The following is a 14,944-nucleotide window of genomic DNA, read 5'->3' on the forward strand; positions in this document are numbered from 1 at the left end:
CGATTTTGTTTTTAAGCATCGTGCGGGAACTCGAAACTACGATTTTCAACGAATATCGACTTTTATTTGAACGTTTTTCATATGCTGGGCCTTTTTGCCATCGAGTGTTTTGCAAAACCTCGTAAATGCAAAATTCAAAAGGGACAGGAATGATAGGGAACATATTTTTAGGTTAGTCGCCAGTGGCGTCCTATCGTTACTCTCAACGGACAACGGAAGGGTCATTTTTTTGAATGCTTGTGTTTACGAGGAAGTGAAAATTTTCGATGTTTAACATTAATAGAGGACGTACATAATGCAACTGATTTAATAATTTTATTAATCATTCGAGATTTTATAAACATCAATGTTAAGACATAGTTGTATTGTTGGTTGCATATACTTAATTCATTATAAACGTGAAAAATGTGAAAAAGAATGGTGAATTAATTGGTAATATAATAATACTCTTAGAGGAGAGGTCGTCTTGATTTTGGACATGTTCATGATTGTGGTCCCTTGTGGTTGCTTTTTGTTTTAATGAGACTGCACCGCTGCACTGTTTGCACTGCAACAGAACTGCAAGCTGCAAACTTTGCATTTGCAGGCGTTTTGTGATGGAGCTGCTGTCGGTTGTGTTGCGTTCACGTGATAGATAAAGATAACCAAAGAACTACAAACAAATTACGGGTTCCTGACCGAGTGACAGTTCTCAACAGTTCTTGTAATCTGAATAAACCGCGACTGTGAAAGACTCATTTACTGTTGTGATAGAATTAATGGTAAGTACGTTTTTGCTTTGTATATAAAATATCACAATTATAATTTTTTAAAAATAACACAAATAGAAAAAGTCGTGTCTGTGCCGCTGTAGCATCGCGTGATCTAGAAAATTTGTAATCAAGTCAGCCCTGGAAATGACCGTGGTTCAATCGCACCGATAATTCTCAAATTAAATAAAGCAACAAAATTTTTAAGTAAGGTTATACCAGGTGACTGACGAAAAACCTGCTGTATCTTGTTTATTTTTTGAATAAATGTTTTGAATAAATGACCCATCAAATTAAATACTTTTGAAAACACCCCCACTTGATACCTGAGAAGAAGTCTAGTGCAAGTCTGTCAGGAAGTACCCCCGAATTTTTTACTCAGTGCAACGACAGGCGTTTCTAGAAGGTGTGGACAATGTCTGGAACAGCATGGAGACAATTTTGAATGACTAGAAGCGATTTTATATCGTTTATAAATTTGGTTATATTTTTGATTTTTAAATTTTTTCTCAATTCAAATAAACTTTTTGTTTTTTCTTTTTATCTACGTATTTCAGAAGAATGAATTAAAAAAATATACAGTGTAGTTTGAAAAAAAAGTTCGCTACTGTCTGTTGAAAAAGAGATGTCAAAAACAATATCGAATCAGATAATGTTGAAGTGTTTTTCGAACTGTTTCATTTGATGTGTGATCAATTAAAATCGGATAAAAAATAAACAAAATTTTTCGCCAGTCACCCGGTATCATTAATTATAAATTATATGTTAATTTTAGGAAAAAATATTATTAGGACATTCTGTTTGGCAGATTGTATCAATCTTGAACAAAAATAATTTCGATCATTAAAAGTCACCTGTACATTATTTTTTAGTTAACCAGAGATAGTATAAACATAACATCAAAAATTCCAAGATAGTGACATGCAAGAAGCCAAACCAATGTAATGCGAATTTAACAATACTCAATCCAACGTGAACGGTGTATAGTTTTTAGTATTGACATGAAATGAAATTTTTCAGATTATAAGATCGAAATGGCAAATTTGGAATATAGCGAGAGTATCTCGGAAAGTGACAGAAAGGTTCACAATTGCAAGAAATGTCCTTACGTGACCAAATCATATTTCTACATGGTGTATCACGAGAAACGTCACCATTCGCCGCTTAAATCGTCCAGTTGCGAAAGAAACGATTTGAAAAAATACTACTGCAAGGAGTGCAATTTTGAAACCGATCTTGTGGTAATTTTAAAGCGACATTGCAGGGAATATCACAGAAAGGTCACTGATTGTGTACAAGATCAACCAAAAAGTGACACTGTAGTGAAAAGCTACATTTGTCAAAAGTGCTCATTTAAAACATATTCTGTTTTACTGTGGATCAAACACTTGGAAAGTTCATGTTTTGATACAGAAGAAGAATGTGGGAACGTACATACAGGGTGGTACCAATGCGAGCGTTGTTCCTTCAAAGCAAGAAAGGCAAGAGTTTTGGAAAAACACCAAAGCGCAAGGCACCCATCTCCATCTCACCAAAACGAAAGATTTCGTTGTTCCCATTGTAAGTACAAAGGAAAAACCAAAAATAATCTATTGGAACACGTGAACGTTAAACATGCAACTCTCGAACCTGTACACTGGTTTCGTTGTGACGAATGTGAGTTTATATGTAAAAGGTATACCTATCTCTGCCATCATAAGAAACTTCAACACTCGGTAGATACCGTCCCGCTGTATAATTGTGATAAATGCGAATTTCAAACGAAACGAAAAGGCACCCTGAAACGACATAAGAAACATCATATGACACTAGAGGCTGTGTGGTACAGCTGTGATATGTGCAAATACAAAACGCAATACAGGAGTTACATCAAAGAACATAAGGCAATTCATCTCTCAGCAGATGCGAGCCAGTGGTATAATTGTGATAAATGCGATTTTAAAACGACGCGAAACGGCTGCTTAGAACAACATAAGAAAAATCACTTGTCAGCAGATGCTGCCCACTGGTATAGCTGTGATATATGCGAATTCAAGGACGAAACGGAAGGACACTCGTGTTCGATCGTTTCAGCGTGAGAAATGTAATTTTAAAAGAAAACTTGGACGAAGGCACGACAATGTACTTATTCGTGTATTTAGAAATTAAATACAGGCGTCCTCCCACCGACGTACGTGTTTTTATTTCGAAGCTTGTCCACCCCGCTGGTCCACCATTTGCATCTCGAGTCTTCCGCCATTTTGTATAAAAACACACAACGTAGGGTTTTTACCGTTTCTTTAACGATTACGACTTGGCCAATTTATTCAATTTCGCGGTTTGGTTTAATTCTCTATGGCAATTTTATTTGTTCTGTAGTTACTAGAGGTATTTTCATATTTGGTGGCGGAAACAAAAGACTGAGAAATGTCACAAAAATGTATTGTCAGTGTCAAATTTCTCATAAACGCCGTAAAAAGGAATGTGTAGGTAAATTTAAATTTTCGCAAAATAGATTGAAAAAACAAATTCTAAGGAAACCAATTTTGGTCAGTGCTTCAAAAGGAAAAGTTATTTTCATATAATCAAACGTATTACAAATTATTTCTCTAGTTCGACGATGCATAACTTTCTTATTGCCAATTTGCTGCATTTCTGTCGAAATCACGAACGTCTTTGAAAAATTTGACACTGACAATACAAATTTGTGACATTTCGCAGTCTTTTGTTTCCGCCACCAAATACGAAAATATCTCTACCAACCGTCGTCTGCGCTGATCGTAATAACAAGTCGTGCCAATCGCTCAAAACTCTGCGTCCGGAAAAAAGTCAAAATATCGGTAGATGTCACCACCTCGCGCGTTATGGGAAACTGTAATAGTATTACAGAAATTACAGAAGGAAAAATTTATTCAAATTGTCAAAATTTAAATGTCTAGCTGTTTCTAGCGAATACAAATTGATATCACAAAATGATTTGCATTATTGTCATTGAAGTTCTTATTGTATTTATTATTTTGACAATCAATGACAATTGATACTTATTCGAGTTTCAAACCCTTTTTATGTCTAGCTGTTTCTCGCGAACACAAATTAATATTACAAAATGATTTGCACCGATTATGATTGAAGTTCTTATTGTATTTATTGTTATTTTGATAATCAATGACGAATTAATGGTTGACATTTATTCTAGTTGTAAACCTTCCGTAGTTATTACAGTTTCCATTCATTCGCGATCCAACTGATCCAAGTGCCTCTGGTGGCCATTTCACATCGAATGGCACGACTTGTTATTATCGGCGCGGACGACGCTACCAACAATGTTACCAGATGTCATAGCCACCCCTTATCCACATTCATCGTGAATAGACTATAGGTATGGTTCGTACTTGCTCGCATTGTAACATATTGGCGAGACTGTGTGCGGCGTATTTTGCGTTTTTTTTTTTTTGAAAGTAAAAGGCAGTACTTAGAATCTATTTATTTAATGATATTAATTTTATATACAGATTTTTATACAGATAAATATCATCTAGATAAATGTTATAGTACACAACTTAGACATCAAACTAATCTAGTTAAATATGTACGGACTGCCGCCTCATGCTAAGAAGCTGAACGTATCGACAAGGCTAACCAACCTTACTCGCTAATTGGTACAGTACATGTTATAGTTCAACACTCAACACAAAGACGTCGGTATATGCAGTCCGCATAACAGCCTCTAACATTAAATCATGAAATTGACAACTGATATGGCGTGTTCTCTACGCACCTAATTGACATATAGACAAAAACTATAGCCAACGTGACCCTCGCAATTGCTACAACACAATCGAATCTGTATCTGGCCGCGTAGATTTTGATAAATAAAACACAAGGAGAACACCGCTATGAGCTCGTCATTCGTTGTAAGCTAAAGCAACACAGAATGACTATAACTACGCAACAATCGAACCGCCATTCACTCTCCTCCCCCCCGTCCCTCTATCAAAGTACAAAATGACTAGGAGACTAACAAACGACGGACAGCACGTGACAGAAACGGGCGACTTGACACGGTTAATAAGGTTAAACATCATTACAACAATTAAAAATAAACACGGCCGTTCTTCATCGGTCACGTGCTGTCCATTAAAACCGCATTAAACACTAGAGTAACATAAAAAATATAACAAGCTAATTAAGCGTAACAAACAATACAAAATGATGAAATAAAAAGAACGATTACAAGTGAACGGCAGCCGTTTATAACTAGCATTTTAAGCTTTAATAACAGTTGTGCGGTAGTGTGTTGTTGACTACGTCTAAAGCTCCGTCTATATAATGAAAAATGTATCTGTCCTCCTCTTCGTTCTTCTTGGCGACGTAAAAAATGTGTCGTTCGTTCCGCTGCAACCTTAACTTAAATACCGAATTTGTTCGATCAGTCCATTTGCGACGCTTAGCTGGAGACGAACGCCCAGCACTCGAGCGTTTTCACGACGAAATCCACTTTGGGCGTTAGAGGGTCGTTGCCGTAGGTCTTGCAGGACTCCGACCTTCCCAGGTACAGATCGCCGTCCAGCCACAGTCCGAACTTGCCGTCCCCGGCCCCGATGCTCAAGCTCTCGTTGTTCCCCTTGATGAAGTACAGATTCTCCCCCGTCCAGTTGTACACCTGGAACTCGGGACTGAACCTGAACAGGAGCGACTCGCCGGTTCCGTAAAAGTGCTCGGACACTTGCAGAGCGCACGACGTCAGAGCACCGAATACCTGCAACAACAACGATCGGTCGATTACCATTTGACCGTTTCTGGTTCCGCCGGTCGCTCACATTATTGTCCGTATCTTCGATGACGAGCAGAATGGGCGACTCAAGTTTAAACATCTTGCGGTACATCGAGTTAAGGCTGAAGCCGTGCTGGCTGGTGCTGAACACCAGGGTCCACGAGTAACCTTCGGCCCTGGCCGGGAGATGGCGGCACAAAGCTTCGCGGTGGTAGTCAGTCAGGATTTCGGTGGTGCCCACCAGGTCGGGGGGGCTCAGCTCCACGTCGAGCGAGGGCGCTGCCGACGAGTAGAAGGCCCGTCGGTACTCCTCGGACATCGGTATCACCTTAACCGCAACACGATCAGATTAATTTCGCAAAGGTTGGACGGACAAGCGAGGCAACATGTACTCTACACCGCGGACAATTAGGCATCTTAACTTTTCGAGCATTTCCACCGAGATTTTCTTCACCCCTGGCGTGCTCCTCTGGTCTCTGCACGTTACACCGACACCTCACGTATTTTTTCACCGACCGCAACAATTTTAAATATTGAAAGAAAGTTATGATCGCGCTGATGCCGGCGCCAAATTCCGCTGGTAACGAGCCAAAAAATCTATTTGCATCGTTTACAGAGTCGAACGTTGCACGCTGGGCCCCAAAATTCGCCCCGAATCGGAGAAAACCGTTCGTTTCGACGATATTAGCGTAAACGTTGCCAATCGCATCGGTTTCCCTCGGTCACGTTTACGATAAAGATTCAAAACAAAAATACCACGACAATGTTGCTCGACGTGAAAGAATAATTTTGAAAATTTGCAAGCGCGATTATATCAACGATACATTTTGAGGTCGGCAAAGACGTCACCACCTCCCAAAAGCGGCACCGTAAAATTTTCATTTGACGACCGATCCATCGATCGAAAAGGAAATCAATAAAAGCATCATAAAACGGACGCCCATTTGAATTTTTTTCAACTCGAGAACAATGATATATAAAATAAATATTGATAATCGGTGATCTAGCGAAACGGTATTGTTTTGAGTGCTTGAAAACTGTCATCGTCATCGCGTTCGAAGAAATTTTCCGGTTAACAAAGTTTCTGCGATCCGTGCGATGTTTGGGGGCGAAGTCGTCTCAATTTTCCAAGCTCCGTCAATTTCGTTGCCACCTCGTCGATCCGCTTCTGTCATGTCATGTGCTACGACAGCTAGCGGGGTCTATTTTTTTTTCTATTCTAACACCAAAACATCCACTTCATTCTAATAAGCCACTACTGTGTGAAATGTATTCTCGGACACTTCTAACACTGATTATCGATAGAGCAAGGGACATTTATACCGCCGACGAGCCGAACGCATCTCATCGTTCCTTCGGACGGGGGTGGTTCCGATGCGTGCGGTTCGCCGGCGTTAGACGCAACGTGGAAACAGTGTGGCATGTTATAGTGCAGGTGTCAGTCACCTCATCACTGCCGTCAGCCGACATAGTCTGGGTCTTGATGATGCTGTAGATCTTAACGTAGGGAGCCTTGATCAGCTGCACCCAAACAACGAAATTTAAGTTCACCGATGCCAATCAGAGATCGTGCAATCAATCAATTTTTGATGAACGTGGTGGTCCAGAGAAAAAAAAAATTAAATCGAAACGAAACGGTCGTCAACCTACCTCCCAGCTCTCTTTGGTTATTTCGGTCAGCTCTCCGTCTTGGCTGCCGTGGCGACTGGCCGAAGGAGTGGTGTCTTCGCTCCAGAGCTCCGTGTCCATCTCCACCAGCGAGAAGTTTCGACCCTTCACCTGCGGCACAACAGACGACGACTCAGTGCGTCTTTTCGGCATCGTCAATTACACAAGACTGGGCGATGGAAAAGTGGGAGCGCCAAGGACGGATGACCGAAACGTTAATTGAAAATTAAAAAATCTAATCGACCGCCTCCAACGTCACCATAAAAATCGCATCGCTGCCGTCATCGATAATCACCCGCGGAATTGATCGGCATACCTGTCCGTCGTCGAGTCAACAACACGCGACAATTCTTGTTTGTCGCTTTGATCGCGGCTCGTCGCTTACACTTTTCATCTTTTCACGGCGAAACGCTCGACTCGCCGGAAACGAAGCGGAGGTGCGGCCGCGAAGGTGCCCAACTCTCCTCCTCGCAAAAGTGAACGGAGACGTGCTCTACCACTTCTTGTTTTTCGAATAAACACATTTTCGTCAACCGGGGCCGTCTCACAATGAAAAATGACAAATGACGTGGTCGCGCGCCTCGCGTGGGTGCCGTGCCCAAAATTTGGCGATCCGTCCGGGAAAAAATCCACATTCACGAGCATTAAAAATATATTAAAGTGATTATTATTAGTATTTTGTGACAGTCTCTGTACAAACAAATTCCCGTAACGATGTTGTAATAACGTGTAATTGTGTGCATGTCGTGTGAATTCTTCAAATTAATTTCGCTCAATATTATTGTCAGTTTTTGAAAAGCAGTTTTTTTGCGAGCAAGTGATTCAATTGTTTTTGTTTTTATTTCAGAGTAGGTAAAATAAGAAAACCAGTTTTTGTTTGCCATAAAATGTCATCTTTTCAAGTATTTATTGAAATTTATTAAGAAAGATGAAGGTCAAATAACTAGACTGTTAAAAAAATTTGGAATGCATTTTGTCATCAGCGCTCGCCTGGCCCAAGTTTTGCAAAGGTTAATATTTCCTGGAACGTGTAAAAAGCGATTTTTCTGTACACACCGTGGAAAAATAAATCTTGGGATGTTAATAAATGTGAAGAACGGTAATTCGTAACAGACCTTCATCGCTGTGTTAAGTCGATCACTGCTGACTCTTAATTACTTATTAAATTTTTAGAGTGTGAAGCTTAAGAATTTCGGTAAAAATATGTTGCAAGAAACTGTCGTAATTTTACGTTATTTCTCGGACATTAGTTGAAATGTCAAAATGTCCGTTCCATGAATGTTACCGTTTTTGACACTGACAACTTTCGTTTTTAACAAATATTTGACTTAGGAAATGTGGCTCATATCGTCTTGTTTTACCAAAAAAAAAAGAACAGTTATTTCTGAAATAGTAGTTTATTTGACGAGTTTGTGTGTAAATTGGGCCTTTTTTGGCACGCGTAGGCCATTTTAAAACGCGAATGAAACGAGAACGAGTTGAATACAACGTTTTTTTGTTCGACGAGCCCCTTAAAGGCTCCAAATCGCTTAAAACCTTTAAAATTAGCTTGACATTTCGTTTTGACAAGTGGCATTTATCAAAATCCGTTCACATAGGAGAAAATTCTCAAATTCTGACAGTGTCGAGCAAAAAAATAATATACAATTGGAAGCTACATGTTACTCTGGCTCACAATACGTGAAACCCTTGACATGATTTTACTTCACACTGTATACATACTAATTTAAGTCGTATTTGTCGCACGTACTTAGAATAAAGATGGTACATGTAACACGCTTGTTTAATTTCCATTTTGAAATCTAATATTTATTTCTATGTACTTTTTTTAATTTTTAGCTGCAGTGAAAGTACTAAAAAAAAACAACAATAACTGCCAATTGAAATAACTTATTTGTTATCTAAAATAAGTGTAATTAAGCGAGTTCTGCTGTTGTTACTAAATAAAAACTTTTCAAGTTGTGCTGATTTACCCACGTCTAACAAACAGGACACTGGATTTTTGACTTCTCTAAACTCATACTGTAGTTACAAAACTTTAATGAGGAAAAGCAAATTACTTTTGTAAATGTAAAGTATTAAAATGATAACAAGAAAGCGAAAATTTGTCGTTTCGTTTATTTTTTTTTTCTAATTTGCTGTTTTAACAACGCTCAAAACGAATGCGTTAATAAGTTATTAATTAACACATCTATCTAGGAACAATTTTCAGTTGGTAACACACATTGCCGGCAGCAAATTGATTCTGGTATTCTCTGCTATTTGCCGCATTTCTAGATAATTCATCTTGAATTGCAATTTCACTAGCGAAAAATGACAATTATGTTGTCTAGATTCAAATTTAGAATTTTACTTTAAATGTTAACCATGAAATAAATGTGTCACCAACTGTCACAAAATTCCCTAAATTACCAAAATTGATTTTATTTGGAAAAAACATGTATTTTTTACCGTCCGTCAAAAAAAGTGCAAGTTTTTCATTCGTTTGCGTTCATAAAATATGTGATTGTTGAATCGGTCAAGAAGCGTTAAAAAAAGTGCCATAGCGGTTCATTTTTGCACGCATTTTGCGTTAAAAAAAGTGCCGTAGCGATGTCATTTTTTAACGCAATTTTAAAAATTTTTCATTCATAATTAGTAGTTTTTTTAACGAGTTCGTATGTAAATTGGCATGAGTGGGCCAATTTAAAACGCGAGTAAAACGAGCGTTTTAAAGGTCCACGGGTTCATACAGGAGAAAATTTTCAAATTTTGTGTGTCGAAAAAATTGTTATCTAAACTTACGGGAGCCAAAAATGTTTTGTATGCAACTCGTTAGTAAACTGTCTTTTTCTTACTCGCTGGATTTGCGCACTCGCTGTGCTCGTGCGGCAAATTTTCCTTTCCATAAAAAAAGTATTACTTTACTCACTTGTTGCATAAATAACTATTAATAGAAATTTAGAAAAAATAGCATAAAAAATTCGTTTTATAAAACTTCTGAGCACTCGTCATTTACAGGCACTCCTGCTTGCAGCAGTCGTGCTGCAAATTTGACTCGTGTCTTAATATAAGTTTTATAAAACTCATGTTCTAATATACTATTTTTATGTCCCGTGAAATAATGGTGTAATATAATCATTTCTAATGAAGTAATAACAGAAAACAGAACATACTTATAAAAATTTCTTTTATGATTTATTATCTTTCATCCATAACATCTTGACAACAAACGTTCTTGTGACATGATACTAAAATAAGTCTTCGTGAAAACCATCGTTCTGCAGAAGCCACGAGAATGGTCACAAAAATGATATGATTTATTAAAAAAACAATAACGTAAAGAGTCAAAATGTTATGACGTGTCACTTAATGGGTGACTAAATTTTCACTTAGGGTTGGCTATGGCTCGTTCTTTGTTTTTTTGTGTTACTTTAGACACACACAAGAACGACAGTCTTTGCCAAAACCAAATAACCACCACCTACTTTTTATCAAAACACATTTTTTTTGTGGACGTCAAAATTGAAGGAGAAAATAGTTAATTATATCATCTTGTTGCATTAGTGTAAAGCCACTACCTGTACTCGCTGAAATTGTAAGTAAGCTCTCGTTCCATTGTTTTCGTTTATAAAAAAAAATGATTTTGTCAAACTTCTCACGTACGATTTCCATAAATATCGTGCACACGTAAAAATGTTAATAATCTTATCTTCCGATGAAATAAATACTAATTAGTAATTACTAATGCACTTGCATGGTTCGCTTTCAAAACATTATAAAACACTTACCTATTCGACTTCGCGCTCTGACGACGATTATTGGAATTTATCGTGTCGTACGTCTCAATTAACATATCTCGCAGAAAAACTATTTTAATGGACTTAATCGAAACATAAAACCATGATTTTCATGTGCATCTTGAGAGCTTTACTCTTTCGACGTGCGAGAGCCGAACTGACTAGAATCTAGCCTCGAACATTCTTTCGACATTCCGTCCGTACGCCGCGTTCGCTCGGCGACTCTGTCTCTTTTACTGACGACAGTCGAACGCGACAAACTATGAATACAATTAATTTTATTGACGGCGCCCCCGAACGTGAAAATTAATTATCCTCCAGCGCGTTCACGTAACAGTTGCCACGGAGAATTTTTTCACGCGTTATTATGTAAGACGGCCCGAGATAATCGACCAACATCCTACCTGTTCCTCGTTCAATTCGCCGTACAAGTGTGGCACCCAAGCTTGGATGAACTTGTACAGTTCATCAACCCTGTTCCTTGGCACACTGAACCAGTACTCCGGTCGCATCTTCTTCTTCCCGTACGACATCAGAGGAGTCGACCGCGGGATGGGCTTGTCCAACGGCTTTCCCATCCGTAGGCGCAGATACAGGGGCGGATCTTCGCAGGAACGTGCCGGTCGCGGGATCAGCTCTACAAGTCGACAGAAATGTCAAACGTCGAATCGTCACGGTCGAAAAAAGTCGACCCGTCCGAAAATGTGTCGTCCCATTTTCGGAGGGGCTGCTTTTATGTATTCTGTTCAAGTATATCATGTCGTTTGTGGCTGAATTTCATGCATCGCACACATGCAAACCTACCAATGGAATCTAGCCCGTAATTGGGAGAGCGCACTGCAGCAATTAAAATGAAATTAAGACATGTTACTACATAATAGCACAACTAAATAATGATGGATGGATGGAACGCAATTGCAACAAGTCGCCCTTCCCGGTGGGAGGACGACTTGCGTCAGGAGTAAGGTACCAGTCGCGACGTGGTCAAGAAAACATTTTTTTTGCACGACCTTTGTATGAAGTGTGACAGAGAATAAAGCGACACTTTAGTCCATCGGGAATAAAAGCACATCGGACTGAGTTAATTTATTGATAGTTGGATTGTTACGGCGACATAACGTGTCAAAGTAACAATAAAGTAATGTAAAGTCGAGTTCGTTACTATCTATCCACTAGAACAAAAAACAAGGTTGGCAGCATTACTTTTTACTAGGTACTTATTTTATTTTAATGTTTACATTAATTTATGTTGCAACAATTGCACCCACTCATGTTAAATACCATTCATTACGTTGACAGCTATACATCATTGATATGTCTAATCGTGCCGTGTTTCGTTGTGTTGCAAAAATTGCGCGGAAGAGGCGCGTTTTCGTCCCTTGTGTAATTATTGCCCTCGCTGCGCTCGTGCACTCGATACAAAAAGTTTGACGCCACGGTACAAACATGCATAAAATAGGGGATCAGTGATGAGATTGACAAATTGTCGGCCCCGCAGTGTACCATCGCATCGCTAATGGAGGAATTAAAAATGTCTTGGTCCGATTTTCGTAAAAGCGACGTTCGCAACAGGTTTCGATGAAGTCGCATTCCGATACGTTCCCCGAACTCGATTCTAATCTGTGCCATGGAAAAATTATGAAATAGAAAAACACAAAAAAATGCATAATTTACGGCGAAAAAATTCGCGATACGGATACAAAAAGTAATTTGACATGTAGGAATTTATGGCACATATTACCGACGAACGCAACTGGTTAAAAACCCTACTGACAGTTACGTGTACGATTGTGACAGGACGACACTTACATCTTGGACAGTAGTTGTTGGGGGTAAAACACCCGCATCAAAAAGTTATGCAAGATCAGAATCGACTCGTCCGTTTTTATTTATAAAGCGTAATAGCTTCAATAACTATTAACATTTCCATTAGATTTTTTATGCTTGAATATTTAACGATCACTTTAAACTTGTTTAGTGGTTTGCGTTAAACAGGCAACTGGACTGGCATATTTTATGCACCGAAATAAAAACGATTCCGAATCGTACCTGGAACAGTCGATTATGCAAAAATAATGACATGGAATTAAAATAAATGAGTGACAATTGAGATCTTCCCGTTTTTTGATGCATTGTTTGAATGCTGCGTATGTGGCAGAATCCTTCGCATGTTCCACTCTCATCAAGCTGGACCGACACGACAACAACAACAACAAATAATTAACAGAAATTATGTCAATTTTACAACTATCTGGAAAATTGCGTAGCATTTTTTCGATCGAATGTCGGAAGCTCGGGCCGGTCAGTTTGATCAAATTGATTGACGTGACGCCATCGACTCGCCTAATCAGACGTAAACCGCCACTTAGTCCGGATCGTTAATTTTTCAAAGCGAGGAGACTCGGCCCGTTAAAATAAAACTCTTGATGAAGGGTAAGTAATGATGTCGTGTGTCATAATTTACTCAAACTGACAGCTTCAACGACAAACTGCACAATTTTTCTCACTTAAATTGGTGGCGCACGATGAGTTCTTCTTAAGCGTGATGTAGTTTTTAATTTTACTAATTTTTATTCTGGCTACGGAACAATTAACAAAAGAGTCTCGGTGCCCAATGGTGCGACCTCCACGTGTATAAAAACGTATTTAATTATCATTATTGCGTAAGATGTTGTCCGGCTACAAAATATACAAAACAAAGAACTGTTTTCGGATAAAAACAACAAATGCTCAATATATTTGATCGCGTGATTAATAAAATTAGTCATTCTGTTTGTACATGATGCTGTGGGTGTATCCCGAAGACAATGTGGTGCAACATGACAGTCAATCGAGGTGGGCAGTCACGCTATTATTTACAACTTTCAGTTATCAGGATTAGTCACCGGTACCTTACTCTCTGGATGTACTGCATTAAGGCGAGGTTGTACCTAGAAAAATCCGGCTGTTTTAGGCACTTCCAAAATACCGCCTAGTGGCCTTATTATTCCACCTACAGCAGCAAATTTTTTTGTGGACACAGACAAAAGTTTAAAAGAGGTACCGACGGTGTTTTTTTTTGCGCTTTGAAATTAGTTTATTTGAAAAAAAAATACAAAGTTGGTGAAAAATTGTCACTTTCACGGTATAATATTGTTGATTTCTGATGCTTTTTTTCAAATAATAACACCGTCGGTACCATCTCTCATCTTTTACGAAGATATCTATGTATCATTTTTGTCAAATGATGAGCAAATAAAGTAATGAGACGGAATTTTGCAACACTCTGCAGCCCGAAATTGCACGCTCAAACTTTGCTTACCCTCACTCGGGCTAGGTGAAGGGGCGACGCAAGAGGGGCCTCACGCCGTCGTGTACTCGCAAAGATCTCTTGTGAATCGTAGTCTCGATCGTAGTGGAATAAATGGTTTTTCCCGCGTTTTCGCCTAACCAATAAATTAATATAAAAATGGGCCGTTTAAGACTCTCAAAAAAGAGACTTTCGAAACGAAATCGTGCTAAACGAGCAAGCCAATACAGGTAAAAATATTCACCAACTGCAATAAAAATAATTTTTTCTTCAAACGTCCGTAAAGTATGACATTGCACTGCTGTATTGATAATGCTAAAGTGTCACTTCATTGTCATGGAATCTAACGAGCTGACCAGCGTCCGTGAAGTTATTATCTCCGCTGAGAGCGTCCGTGAAGTTATTATCTCCGCTGATGAGCGGCAGTAAAGTAAACTAGCTAAATCATTTTAAATTCCTACCTGGTTTCTTAACATGTCTTAAATAATTTGTTATGAAGGTTTGAAGAAAAAATAGTATATGTTATTCGGAACAAAAATGGTTTTATGTGCTTTGGCTGGTTTGTCTGCCTCACTGCGTTCGGCAGCCAATCTACCAGCCGCAGCACATAAAACTTCATTTTTGCTCCTCATAACATAATATACTATTTTAGAAATAATAATAAACAAACCTATATGCCTATAATGTCTACATAATCTCTGCTCCC

The 14,944-nt window shown here is 38.7% G+C and overlaps 1 protein-coding gene and 1 long non-coding RNA gene across 18 annotated transcripts in view; one reads left to right on the forward strand and one right to left on the reverse strand.

Annotated features, from left to right (window-relative positions):
- Positions 1–125: 125 nt before the first annotated feature.
- LOC138131239 (uncharacterized) lies at positions 126–2,918 on the forward strand. Its single transcript, XR_011159735.1, has 2 exons — positions 126–761; positions 1,770–2,918. It is a non-coding gene; the product is annotated as an uncharacterized lncRNA (long non-coding RNA).
- Positions 2,919–4,197: 1,279 nt separating this feature from the next.
- The window catches only part of mtd (mustard), a 73,109-nt gene continuing 62,362 nt past the window's right edge, over positions 4,198–14,944 (reverse strand). For 11 of the 17 annotated variants that reach the window (XM_069048091.1, XM_069048088.1, XM_069048089.1 and 8 more), the window contains 5 exons: positions 11,354–11,586; positions 7,153–7,281; positions 6,949–7,023; positions 5,549–5,830; positions 4,198–5,487 (listed from right to left, as the gene is read on the reverse strand). In XM_069048091.1, coding sequence (XP_068904192.1) covers positions 5,176–5,487; positions 5,549–5,830; positions 6,949–7,023; positions 7,153–7,281; positions 11,354–11,586 — 1,031 coding nt within the window. In that variant the 3' untranslated portion in view covers positions 4,198–5,175. Of the gene's footprint in view, positions 5,488–5,548; positions 5,831–6,948; positions 7,024–7,152; positions 7,282–10,940; positions 11,248–11,353; positions 11,587–11,753; positions 11,787–12,758; positions 12,942–14,944 lie in introns of those variants that run through there. The other 6 variants (XM_069048098.1, XM_069048087.1, XM_069048097.1 and 3 more) reach the window with 5 other exon arrangements.

This window comes from Tenebrio molitor, chromosome 5 (assembly GCF_963966145.1).
Source record: "Tenebrio molitor chromosome 5, icTenMoli1.1, whole genome shotgun sequence".
Classification (NCBI taxonomy): Eukaryota; Metazoa; Arthropoda; class Insecta; order Coleoptera; family Tenebrionidae; genus Tenebrio; species Tenebrio molitor.